At 58.1% G+C, this 12645-nt stretch overlaps 1 protein-coding gene across 2 annotated transcripts in view; it reads right to left on the reverse strand.

The window, feature by feature from the left end:
• Nucleotides 1-10253: 10253 nt before the first annotated feature.
• The window catches only part of ATG2A (autophagy related 2A), a 19416-nt gene continuing 17024 nt past the window's right edge, over nucleotides 10254-12645 (reverse strand). For both annotated transcript variants that reach the window (XM_077759749.1, XM_077759748.1), the window contains exons 38-41: nucleotides 12455-12576; nucleotides 12172-12326; nucleotides 11010-11162; nucleotides 10254-10929 (exon numbers count right to left, since the gene is read on the reverse strand). In XM_077759749.1, the coding sequence (XP_077615875.1) occupies nucleotides 10693-10929; nucleotides 11010-11162; nucleotides 12172-12326; nucleotides 12455-12576 (667 nt within the window). In that variant the 3' untranslated portion in view covers nucleotides 10254-10692. The remainder of the gene's footprint in view (nucleotides 10930-11009; nucleotides 11163-12171; nucleotides 12327-12454; nucleotides 12577-12645) is intronic.

Below are 12645 nucleotides of genomic sequence, written 5' to 3' on the forward strand. Positions count from 1 at the left end.
CCCCCCCCCTGCCCCGCTCCCCCCCTCCCCCGCCAGTGTTTCCTTCTTTCAAATGTGGAAGCAAACACCTACAGCCGCAGAGACTGCTCTCAGCAGAAGGGGGTTACCTGCTTTCCCTCAAAGCCAGCTGCTTCGTCCCACAATGGCCTGGTCTAGAGAAGGGTCTGAATGAGGCTGGGAAAAACCCAAACCACATGCGTCTGTGTAGACACAGCTTTCCCTGCAGCCTGGAGGAATAGATTTGGCCAATAGATAAGTTTTGTCAAAACAAGGTCAAGCGATGAGGAAGTCGGTAGTCGGTAGTCGGTTCCCCTGCAGGCTGGGGGCTCCGGCTTGGGCCACAAGGCATCTTCTGCACGCCATGGAGACTCTCCTCAAGAGCACAGCAGTGCCTGTGACCGTGGGGCTGGGGTCCTGGGGAGAGTTGCTGGACCTGGAAGTGTATCCGATGGCCGTGATTGGCCCAACTTGGAGACGACAGAGTGTCAGGATATCTGCTTTCAAATCTCAGCGAGAAAAGCCCAAGCAAGGCCCAGGGCTGCTGAGTGCCTTGTTTGAAGTCACTCAGGCTGAATAAGAAGCTGGGCCTTTGGAACCTTAACATTGCCCTTGGCACGCTCTGATCTTGAAGTTGCAAGGTTGGGCTCGGGGGCAGCGCAGAGGAAGAGGGTTTCAGGAACCTCTTTCCCAGCTGCAGGCCATGTGAACTGTACCCTTAAGCTCTGCAGCCTGGGGACCCAGCACTCATATTTACGAAGATGCTTTGTGTACACAACCACATAGCGCTTTGGAGCCGCAGAAGCCTCAGAGCCTTTTGGTAGCAGCTCCACCCACTGCTGGGCTTCTAAGCGCCCCATCTTGCAGGGGCTGCCAAGGCAGGAGCTAACTGAGTGCAGGGTGCAGGGTTTACCTTAAACTCCCCGGACGACTCAGGCACCACCTCCATGCTGCCCTCCAGGCCTTTGCTGTGGACACATCGGGTCTGGGGACTCCATGGGAATCCTGCCTCCTACAGTGATACTATCAGGGGTCCCTTGGCAGGGTTTTGGGGTCTCCTTACTCTATACTGATGGAAATGGTGGGCCTAGGAGGAGAAACGGCAGGAAGATGCTGAGGTCAGCAGGGGACGTGGAGGATGCAAGGAGGCCATTGGCCAATTAAGAGGCGGCCAGGGCTCAGTGGCAAAGTCAGAGACAAGGGATTTGGAGTCTCGGTCTCAATGTGTCACCCTTGGCCACCAGGGCACAACAAGCCCAGCTCCTCTGGCCTCTGGCCCCGCCCCTCACACTCACACCTCAGTGGTGGTCAGACACGGTGCCCGAGGCCACCCTCCAGTCCCCTCTGCTGACCTACGCCTCCCTCCTCCTTCCCGCACATCGGTCTCTGTGCAGGTCCCGCTGCGCTGAGTGGTCCATGCAGCTGCCCCAGCCAACCTGCTCTGCCAACAGTCAGCCTCTCACTTCCCTTTTGGCCCAGCTGGAACATTCTTCCGACCTGTGTTTTCTTCCTCCTGCCCTGAGTAGAGGCAATGGGGATAGGTCATCTGGAAAGGGACTGGGGGGTGGGGACACGAGAGGGCCCGTGTCTGTCCAAGCTCCATGCTTGCTCCCAGAAGTACGTGCTGCAGGACTTCCCCCAGGGCACGGGTGCAGCAGGACCTTTCCCAGAGCTGGCGTCAAGCCTCCGTTTTCTGCTCATCTAACCTGGCCTCCATCCCCTTGGTTCCAAGATGACTCTAGAGAGGAGATTCTCCCAGTGGCCGGACCTAGTCACATGAGTTCTTGAAAAGCAGACTTTTCTCTAACTGGTGACAGAGGAAGGACATCAGAAATTCAAAGCACAAGGATTCAATGTGCCATTGTTGGCTTAAAGATGGAGGGGAGCCACGTGGAAGGAATATGGTGGCCCCTAGGAGCCAAGAGCTGACAACCAGCGGGGAATCCCAATCCCTGCCGATGGACAACAAGAATAAACATGAAGGAGACTTCCTCCACGCCTGAGCCTCCAGCTGAGAACTCAGCCCAGCCAACCCTGGATTTCAGCATTCAAAACTCTGGATTTCTGTCCTCCAGAAACATGAGCTATTAAATGGTTGTTTTAAGCCACTAAGTTAGCGGTAATTGGATGCAGTGGCCATAGGAGACAACTGCAGCACTGGATGTGTCTTTTGGTCAATTGACAGTTTATTTGATTGGCAACACCTGGCAGCCATTCACCTGACAGAAGAAAATGGAAGGGAACAAAAGTGATCATGGAGTCAATAACTGAAAAAGCAGGGGCGTCTGGGTGGCTCAGTCAGTTAAGTGCCTGACTTCAGCTCCGGCCATGAGCTCATGGTCTGTGGGTTCCAGCCCCATGTTGGGCTCTGTGCTGACAGCTTGAAGCCTGCTTCAGACTCTGTGTCTCCTTCTCCCTGCCTCTCCACCCGCCCCCCCCAGCCCTGCTCATATATGTCTCTTTCAAAAGTAAATAAACATTTTAAAATAATTGAAAAATCCGATTTTAAGATTGTACACAGTATGGCCTGGGTCAACACACACACACACACACACACACACGCGCGATTCGAGATTCTCAACTGGAGGTAATTTTGCTCCCCACGAAGCACCTGGCAGTGTCTGGAGATAGTGCTGGTGGCCACAACTTGGTGGGTGTGATGCTAGCATATAGCAGGCAGAGGTCAGGGATGCTGCTTACCATCTGCAGTGCATAGGATGGCCCCCAACAGAGATTATCCAGCTCCAAATGCCAATAAAAGGTTAAGGGGCACCTGAGTGGCTCAGCTGGTTAAGTATCTGACTCGCAGTTTGTGAGTTCGAGCCCCACGTCAGGCTCTGTGCTGACAGCTCAGAGCTTAGAGCCTGACTTCTCTCTCTGCCCCTCCCCCTCTCACACTCTCTGTGTGTGGGTCTCTCTCTCTCAAAACTAAACATTAAGAAAAAAATTTTAAATGTCAATAAAAGGTTGAGACACACACACACACTCACACTCAACAACTGTGGAGAGGCAGTGTAGCATAAGGGCCAAGTGAAAGGTCATGTTCAAGTCCTACCGACTATGTGATCTTTAACAAGACTCAAGATCTCTGGAAGCAGCTGTAAAATGGGACTAAGGAAAGCACCTGCCTCCTAGTGTTAAATGAGTTAATGTACAGAGTACGCAGAACAACGAAGTCAGCTAACTTCATTGTCAGGAAATGTCTACAGGGCTACCCTTGCATCATCAGAGCTGGGGCAATTTTTGTTTACTTTCCTATATTGCCCAAACTTGATATAATGCACATATATAGGATTTTGTTAATTGGGGGCTAATGGGCGGGGAAAAACCAAGGGGCACACTACAAAACAATTGGCCTGTACTCTTCAAGAATGTCAAGGTCTTGAAAGACAAAGCAAGCCTGAGGACAATTCCAGACTAAAGAAGGCTGAAGGGACTGACCAGGCGACCACAGGTGAGCTGTGATCCCCGTTTATTGGGACAACTGGTGACATCTGGAAGTGGATGGCACATTCGATCACAGTATTGCATCATTGTTGCCAGGCCTAAATTTGGTAACCATAAGTGTAGTTGTGTAAAGAGATGTCATTTATGGGGGGAGATACGTGTTGAAATATTTAAGGGTGAAGGGTCATAACATACGTAACCTACTCTCACATGGTTCCAAAGAAATTCATGCGTGCGAGAGAGAAAGAGCGAGCAAATGTGGCAAAATGTTAACTATTGGTGAATCCGAGAAAAGGGTGTATGGGCGTTCATTATACTTTCTTGCACCTTTTCTGAAGGTTTCATAATTGTCGAAAACAAACCACAAAAAGGCCTGTAACCAGGTGCTTGTCCTTCAGGCACTGCACAGCCCGGTCCAGTGTGATGTTTGCTGCCCCGTGCATGACCCAGCGGCACCAAAGTCCATTTACAGTAAGAAGGATAAACCAACTTTTCTATTCGTACAGTAGAACGCCGCTCAGCAGTGAATGAAAACAAACCACACGGACCCAGCCGGACCCAGCAGCAGGGGCCACTTGCATAGTAAACACACGACAACAACAAACTCAGGTGAACACATATTGTTTTACGCTGCATACAATGGGGGGTGAACCAGAAGTGATTATCATAAAGGTCAGCACTGTGCTTACCTGGGAAGGGGTCACCCGAAGGACGCCTAAGGGGTGCTCGGCGGCACAGATTTTCTTTCTTGAGTGGTACTTACACACAGGGACTTACTTAATAATTATACAAATATACACTGTACATGTATGTTTTATACACAAAAAGCAGCTGTAAAAGTCCCATCAGAGGGCACCCGGGTGGCTCAGATTCGGTTAAGTGTACGACTCTTGATTTCAGCTCAGGTCATGATCTCACATTTGGTGAGATGGAGCCCCTGGTCGGACTCTGTGCGGACAGCGAGGAGCCTACTTGCGATTCTCTCTCTCTCTACCCCTTTCTCTCTGCCCCTTCTCCACTTGTGTTCTCTCTCACAATAAACAATAAAAAAGTCTCCCTAAGGAACCCCGCTTTGTGCCAGGTGCACACTGAGTGTCTGGGACCCAGCACTGTGTTAAGGACGCTGACATCTGTGAGGAGCTGGAGGGGCCCTGGGGGGATGCTGCTGTGGAAGGGCTGGGGAGGAGTCCCGGAGGTGGGGAGCGTCAGCCCCACCCAGCTTGGGAGGGACGCGGCTCAGTGCACCCCCTGGTGGTGGCTTTAGGGACTGAGGCTTGCAGAAGAGCAGGGTTCCTCTACACCACCCCCTGCCCCCAGCCCCTCCAGCGCCTCCTTTCTGCACCTTTTTCCCTGTAATTCCCTCTTCCTCCAGTGCTCATGACCTACTCCTAGGGTTCACCTCCGCAAAAGCTGAACTCACCTCTTTCGGGGAGACTTTCCCAATCAGAGCCGCCCACTCTAACCATTTCTTCCCCGTAGGACTTTCTTTACTGTTGGAACAGTGAATTTGCACACACTCTCAGGATGCCTCATGCTGTTTCACAAACGAGTGGCGACGGCAATGGTGATGGAGACGATAGCTGGAATTTACTGAGGGCCTTGCACCCGCCAGCATTGGCTCCCACAACTGCTGCCTGCTTCCCCCCAGGCCTCTTCATTCATGCATGTGGTCAGTACTTCAGCTTGCATTTATTAAGCAGCTACTCTGCGCCGCTCTCCCAGGCTATGGGACACAAAAGTCAGTGGCTGCCGCCGCCAGGGGTTCACCAGTTGGGCGGGGAATAGCCAGGCATGGGTGATGAGTGTGATGGGGACTCTAAGAGAGGTCACAGAACGTCATGGGAGCCACTGAGTGGGGGAAAGGACGAGCAGCAGGTGTCCTGGAGGTCTCAAGGGAAAGTAGCGGCAGGATCCAGGCTAGGCAAGGAGTGTACAGGCCCAGGGCATATCGGGGAAACGGCCGTAGGTCAGTGAAGAGAAAGGATCCAGGCAGAGGCAGCTGGGTTTGCCTTGCTCAGGCGTTGGGATATGATCTCGTGGAGCGGCCAGAGGCTCTGTGAAGGCAGATGGGCGGAGGTGGACACCCAAGGCAGGGGTGGCGACTGCCGGCCACCACCTTCCACCCTAAGCCAGCACTCTGGGCCTGGCGCCTGAGAACCCCTAGAGGGTCAGCGTTCAGCATCTTGCCCTTCAGCCAGTGTTTCTTGAACACCTACTATGGGGTGGGGTCAGGGGCAAGGCAGATTGAGTGAATCATGGACTTTGCCCTCCATGAGTCAGGAGCCCGGAGGATAAGAGCAAGGAGCTCTCAGCCCTGAAGGGATAAGATAAGAGGGAGCTGGGGGAGGGCCCGGGGCCCAAGGTGCGGTAGGGGACGAGCTCCTGCAGTCGTGGGAGGGATCTCTGAGCTCGGTAAGGATGGTGGCCCACGGATCCGGAGCGGATGGGACAGCATGAGCAGAGCCACACTGGGATAAGAGTCAGGGTCCTAGGGGCTAGAGAGGGTGGCTGGACGCTTGCTAGCTGCCTCGCCCATCTTCCGAGAGACAGAAGGTTCAACTACTCTATGACGTTAGCAGGATGCTCCCCCTCTGCGAGCCCGCGTCTTCAGCTCCTGAACAGGACAGTTGCTTCGCAAGGTCGCAAGGCCATTGAGTTGATTCCAGGTGACCACTGCACTGCCAGTGACCCAGCACGCAGAAAGGCCTCAAGAACCGGCTCCTATCATTAAGCAGTTTGAACTTTATTCTTAGGTCTCTGTTTCCAATTTTGAAAAGTTTATCTTTGAGGAGCAGAAGGCTTTTAATTCAAATGAGAATGTCTCCCGAACGGCATCGCATGAAAGCCAAGCAGGAGTGAGGCTGTTGCCGAGCACCCCAGCGGGTCCTGGCCCCTAGGCCGCCGCCTCCACTGCAACCCCGGCTGGGCAGGCAGGTCGGGGCGTGCTGCAGGGAGAGAGGAGAGAGCAGGCCAGAGGAGAGGGGGCGGCTTGGGGTCCTTGTCCTGGGGACGCTCTGACACAGACTGGGACCCAGAGCTCTTGGTCCCTCCTGGTCACATGGGGACATTGGTGGTGCTTCCTTGGGGTGCAAGACGAGGGGTTAGGATCTGTTTGGACATTCACTGAGCACACACCCTGGGCGCGGGGGGCTGAGCTCACAGTGGGTGGGGAGGATGGAAACACTGGGCAAGTACAGTCCTGGGGAAGCACAGGTTGCTGGGGGTGCCCAGGAGGGCACTTGGGATCAAGTGGGCTTCAAGGAGGCTTCCTGTAGGCAGCAAATGCTTGGGCAGAGCTTGAAACAGTTAGTAAGGGTGAACCTGGCAAAAAAAAAAAAAAAAAGCTGGGAAGAGTGTTCTAGGCAGAGGGAACAGCATGGGCAAAGCACTGAGGCATGCCACAAACGGGTCAGTATAGGCAGGGACCTTAGGCTCACGGGAGGGTACATGGAAAGGTAGGAACGAAACAGGAAGGAGCTGGACCTGAGTGTTGCCCTGGGGTAGCAAGTCTTCCTTCCCTCCGGACACCCCTGGCCCCATCCCTCCTCCTCCCTGCACTGCAGGTCCTGGCGGCTGACATTGAGGCGAACATACCTGTGACCTATGGAATTGGCAGCCAGAGGGGAGATGAGAACACTGGCTGTCAATTCATAGGTCAGAGCCCTGTGCACTCGGTCTCGGCAGCCTGCTGACAGCCTGCGGCCCTTTGGCAGCCTGGGCCTGGGAGCGTGGCCGTGGAGGTCCCTGCTGGTGCGCTGGGCAGCGGCCACCTGTCTTCCTCCTCCGTGGGTCCCGGTCCCCATCCCCAATAACAGCAGCCCCATTGGAACCAGTGGGCACTTCCACATGGAGTTGCTGTTACAAGGGGTGGGAACCAACTGGAGGCCTGGACCTCGCCTGTCTGCGATCTCCCCTCGGGCAGAGGTCTGCGGGGGGGGGGGGGGGGGGGGAGCCAGTGCCCACCCATCTGGGCCTCCTGGGTCCTCACGGCCCCAGGTCCTTGGGTCTTTTTATTGAGGCTCCTTATCACCCGGGGGCCCACACCTGGAGTCTGATGCCAGCCCTCCTTCTCTGGGCGAAGTCCAGCCTCAGCCCCGGCTCTGCTCATAAAGCCAGGAGTGGCTCTGATTTATAGCTCCGGAGCAGGCTTTGCCCAACCCCTGACACCCCCACCCTCTGTCCTCAAGTTCCTTGTTTCCTCCTTTCTCTCCCAACCAGGGCTGGGCCCCAGTTCCAGGTTGGGCCACTGTGGCTTCCACCCTTTGCCCTTTGCCCACCCTTCCTGCCATGGCCACAGGGCAGAGGGACAGTGAGGGAGAGCTGGACGTCTGTCGGTCTCCAGGGATCTCTGACTGTCCAGATTCCTGAGGATGGCTCCAGATGAGCAGCTGGAGGCAAGACTGAGGGGGGCGAGGGTGAAGGGGGGGGCCACAGAAAGTAGGAGAAACAGATGCAGAGCAGGAGAGAACCGGAAAAGAACCGAGCAGATAGGGACAAGGGAAGGCGACAGGAAGAAAGGGTTACAGGGCACTTGAAGAAGTGCGGATGCACAAACCTGCTGGCGGAATGCAGGGGACAGGGCTGTCAGCAACCTCCATCTGGAAGAGCACTTAGCGCCTCAGTGGCCCGAGGGCCTGCAGGGGTCTGGGAGCTGGGTGACCTTGAGTATGTGGCCTCACCTCATGCTGGTTCCTCCTCACATGCAAATCAGGGCTTGTGAGGCCTGTCCTGAATGCTGGCCTTGACTGGTGGGAAGCCACCGTCCCTCTCCCTTTGACCCTTGGGTCCCACCCTGCTACGGGAGATTGGAAGGAGCTGGCCCAGGACTCCCAGGGGAGCAGATTTTTCTCCTGCAAAGCGTGTTCGCACCTAACCTCCCACCTCCCCAGATCCAGACAGGCTCTGGCCCAAAAGGCTTCAGTGACTGGTTCCAAGGCCAGTCCTAACCACCTAGGGGACATTTTGGAGAAGGGGGATCTGCGACTCTAAGCCTTGAGAGTGGATCTGGGCCGTTCCTCCCTTTCCTGACACTGGAGATCCCCAGAGAGGCAAAGGAGGCAAAGGAGGCTGCCCAAGTTCACGGAGCAGGGCCTTGAGGTCTGTCCTGCCTGGCAACCTCTCCGAAGTGGCCTCTGCCCCTCTTGGGAGGCAGTCAGGGTGGGATGGGAGGTCCCCGGGCAGGAGTTCTTTGCCCGGGAAGACCAGCCTGTGAATGAAGACACCACAGCACGTGAACTTCCCGTCACCAAGGCCCAGAAGGCTGTCCCAGAGACGCCCAGGCGAGACCAAGTGCCAGGCTTGGTGGAGGCAGCGATGCCGCGGCCCAGTCGCGAATCCGGTTCCCTCATCTCACAGGTGGAAATTGAGGTCCGGGGCTGGAAAGGACTTGCTTGGGTCACCCAGCAGCTTGCCTAGGCCCCTTCCTTTCTTCCTCAGAGGGGTTGGGAATCCTGCAGAAAGGTAGCGGGCTCAGGAGCGCCCTGGGGCAGAGGGACCTGGACAGGCTCTTACCTGGGTGCCTGGCTGGCCCTCGGGGCACAAGGAGGAAGTGGGGACACCCTGGGCCCGGTGCCTTTTGAGCCGTTGGCCCAGCCCCTGGCGGTGGTTAATGATTACTCGGCTGCTTGTCAATACCGATCACAAGTGTGGTTCGAAGGGCATGAAACCCTGGACTGTGCCCAGGCCGGGGGGGGGGGGGCATTTCTAGGAAGCATCAGGCTGGGCCCCCATCTGTCCCTTCTGGTGGCATCAGACCCCAGCCACCCACAGCCTGTCTTCCTCCACTCCCCACCCCCTCTGTTTGGCTTACCGCCCCAGGTGACTATGGGCAGCCAGCCTTCTCCACCAGGAGAAAACTTCTACCCTGTTCGTTTGGTGCCCAGACACAAAGGGACAGCAAAGACACAGAGGGGATAGGGCAAGGGGTGGGGGGAACCTTTGCTCACCCGAGAGAGGTCACTAGATGACTCTAGCAAGGTGAGGGCTCCTAAGTCTGTGCCTCTTAACCTGAGCCTCAGTTTCCCCACAGGCCCACCCGCCTGGGGGAGCAAGGTGGGGTGGGGCATGATCAGATTAGCCCCTTCTTGTTCTGAGGAAAACAAGGTGTGTGGTGTGTGTGCGTGCGCACACGTGGTGGTGGGGACAAACACCTGTCAGGACCCCTGCTGGCTGGTGCTACCCCCCAGCGTCCTTCCCTGTCTAGCGTCCTAGAGCGGGGACCCCAAGGCAGAGGCTCCAGTCACCTGGGCAGCCTTTTGCTAGGGGAGGTAGGAGCGGCCTTCAGAGGGCCCAGCCTTCCAGGTATGGCCTTGACTGACCCTCGTGGACCCTGGGCAGGGATTACCGGGAGGCACCTGGGGCTCAGAGACCAAGGGCGTAGCCTCAGGCCACACGCTCAGGGTCTGAGCCCCGGGGCACCCCACAGCCCTACCCTTCGGGGTCCAGGGTCCTCCCGGCTGGGCCCTAACACCTGGCCCCAGGTAAGGCTGGGTCCTGGGCTCTGGCAAGGGATAGAGCCGAGAAGCACGGTCTGGGGGAGGTGGGCTCTAGGCCTCCCTCCCCCCACTTCACTAGGCTCCTGCCACATCAGAAGTGGGGCCGAGTGGCCAGGAGCCCAGCGCTGAGGCAGGGCAGCCAGGGGAAGGGGTGCTGGGGCGCGCAGGGAGCTGGGGGCTGGTTTGAACCTGCTGGGCAGGTGTGGTGACCCCTGGTGGTGACATGAGAGGTGCTGTGTATAGAGGTGGGGATCTTAGTGAGAGCCAAGGTCAAGGCTGAGGCGCGGGCAGCACAGGCGCGCGGGACAAAGGGGCTGGCGGTGGGCAGTTTATTCCACTTCATGCAGACACTGACCCACGCGCTCAAGGAGCTTAAAAATACACTGAACCACACAGGGTCTGTCCCCCACGTCCCCCCAGACACAGAAAGACACTTGGCTGAGTGGGGCTGGGGTCTGAGGGTCCAAATGCCTCCTGTTCTGGGACAAGGTGGCAGTGTGGGCCCAGGTAGTAGTGGAGGCAGTGTTCTTTCTCCCCAGAGGCAAAGTGCAGAGTCAGGGCCGAGGCCACGGGCAGGGAGGCCTTGTTCTCACAGCGATTGGCAGGGTCAGCCACGCAGGGTCCTTTCAGGTCCTTCCCCTGAGGGCCCGCTGGCTGTGGGCCGCAGATCTGGGGAGGCGCGGGGGCCCAGATGCCACTGGGGCTGGCTGTGCGAGGCGGGCAGCAGTGCCCTTGGGTCCCGGGCGCCTGGTGCTCAGTCCTGGCCTTCGTCTGAACGCCACTTGAGAGCATGGTCCTTGTGAGCGTCGGGAAGGATCTGGTTTCGCATCCCCCCGAGCAGGCTGGACGTGGCTTCCGTGGCTAGAATGAGGGGCTTCACCACAGTCGGGGGCAGCTGCCGGATCACGCCCCCCACAGCGCCCGTCAGCCCCTTCTGCTGGTGGCCCCGGGACGCCACGTCACAGATGGTCTGAGCTGTGTCCAGGATGCCCTGTGGAAGTCGGAGGTCAGTGCAGGGGCCGGGGAGGGGAGGTGGCTGTGGGACTGGGAGGGGGGCCGGGGCCTCATCACCTCTCGCACTGTGTCATAGGCCTTGGCCACACCCTCCCGGAGGTCGGCAGGCTGGTGGCTCTTGCGTAGCCTCCTCACGGAGCGCTTGTCCTGCAGGGAGCGGGGGATGGGCGCCGCAGGGGACAGGATGTCATACACCGTCTCGGCCGTGGCCTAGAGGAACACGGAGGGCACCGGCTGAGGACACACAGCCTGGGCTCGCACGTCCAGTCCCAGAGGCCCAAGCTGGACCCCTTGGCCACCACGCTCTTGTTTCCCCCAGAGCTGTGCTTCACGGTGCCGCGCCGATGCTCCCACCACTCAGGTCAGGGGGCTTCGGGGTGGGCCCGTGCCTCCTGAGGGGAGTCTCCCAGTGTCCTCTGGACCCCAAGCCATTCTCGTGTGGACCCCAGCTGTGTACCCTTGCCCCGTTTGTGAGGTGCCACGCAGGCAGCTGTTTTGAGACTGAGTGCACTGTCTCCCCTACCCTGCACCTTGCTGGCCCTGCCCGCTGAAGGGGCAGCCCTGGCAGAGCACTGGCTTCCCCCCTACCTTCTGACGCTGAATCCTCTGTTTCTCTTGCCTCCTCACTTCTCACCCAGCCTCTGCACCTGGCGGTGGCCTTGGGGTCTATCTCTCTGGGACCCGCTAGCCCTTCCAGCCTCCTCTCTAGAGATCTCGCCCCCTGCCCACAGGGGCCTGGCCCTGCAGATCCCGGAAAGCCCAGAGCTCCCCGGGCATCCACACGCTCACCCCCACAGGGGCGCATCCGTCCCAGCCCCTTGGCCAGAGTTCATGGCACTGACCCACAGCTGCTCACCGGACAATGCCCTGGCCTCCCTGGGATCTGTCAGGGCCAAGCAAAATGCAGGGCCTGAAGGAGCGAGGGCCAGTCTGTGCCTCAGTTTTTCTGTCTGTAAACAGAGCCACACCCCCTTTCTACCCGTTCAAGAGGTGGCTGCGAACAGACACCCCCTGAGCTATAAAGCCTGGAGGGCACTCACCGTCTAGCATGGGCGTTGTGTGGGCCCCAGGCCGGTCACTGGGTCTCTCTTACCCATGACTGTGTCTCACGGTGAGACCACACCCCCAGGATGGTCCCCAGTAGAAATCTGGGGACAGGTCAGCGTGCCGGAGCAGGTTCTCCCTGCCCTACTTGGCCTGGAGCCGGGCGCCCACTCACCTGGATGGCCTGCACCAGCCGGTTGCTGAGTTCCAGGGCGGCGGAGGCTGTAGAGGAGCCAAAGGAGGCAGCCCCCCGCTGCAGGCCCCGCATGAGGCGCCCGTCCTTCCTGTACTGCTCGATGGGCAGCCAGAGCAAGTCCCGGAACCCTTGGACTGCAGGGATGGGGTTGTCAGAGAGGCGCAGGCCTGCGCTGCCTGCACCAGCTCCAAGCAAGGACCTCCTCCACCCACACCCGAGGCAGTAAGAGGCGTTTCCAGAGCCCCCACACCCAGCCACTCACAGAGCTGCACAACCGAGTGCATGGGGCCCACGCCCCCCAGCAGACCAGGCAACTGGTTCTTGCGGATGTCCTGCAGCCACTCGTTGAGCGCGTAGCCCAGCACCTTGTCCACACCCAGGAGCCTGGGAAGGGGAGAGGAGAGGAGGGGCAGAGCCACACATTGAGGGGTCATGGGGCTGGGAACTGAAGCA

The sequence above is a fragment of the Crocuta crocuta genome, unplaced genomic scaffold, assembly GCF_008692635.1.
Source record: "Crocuta crocuta isolate KB4526 unplaced genomic scaffold, BGI_CrCroc_1.0 scaffold53, whole genome shotgun sequence".
Classification (NCBI taxonomy): domain Eukaryota; kingdom Metazoa; phylum Chordata; class Mammalia; order Carnivora; family Hyaenidae; genus Crocuta; species Crocuta crocuta.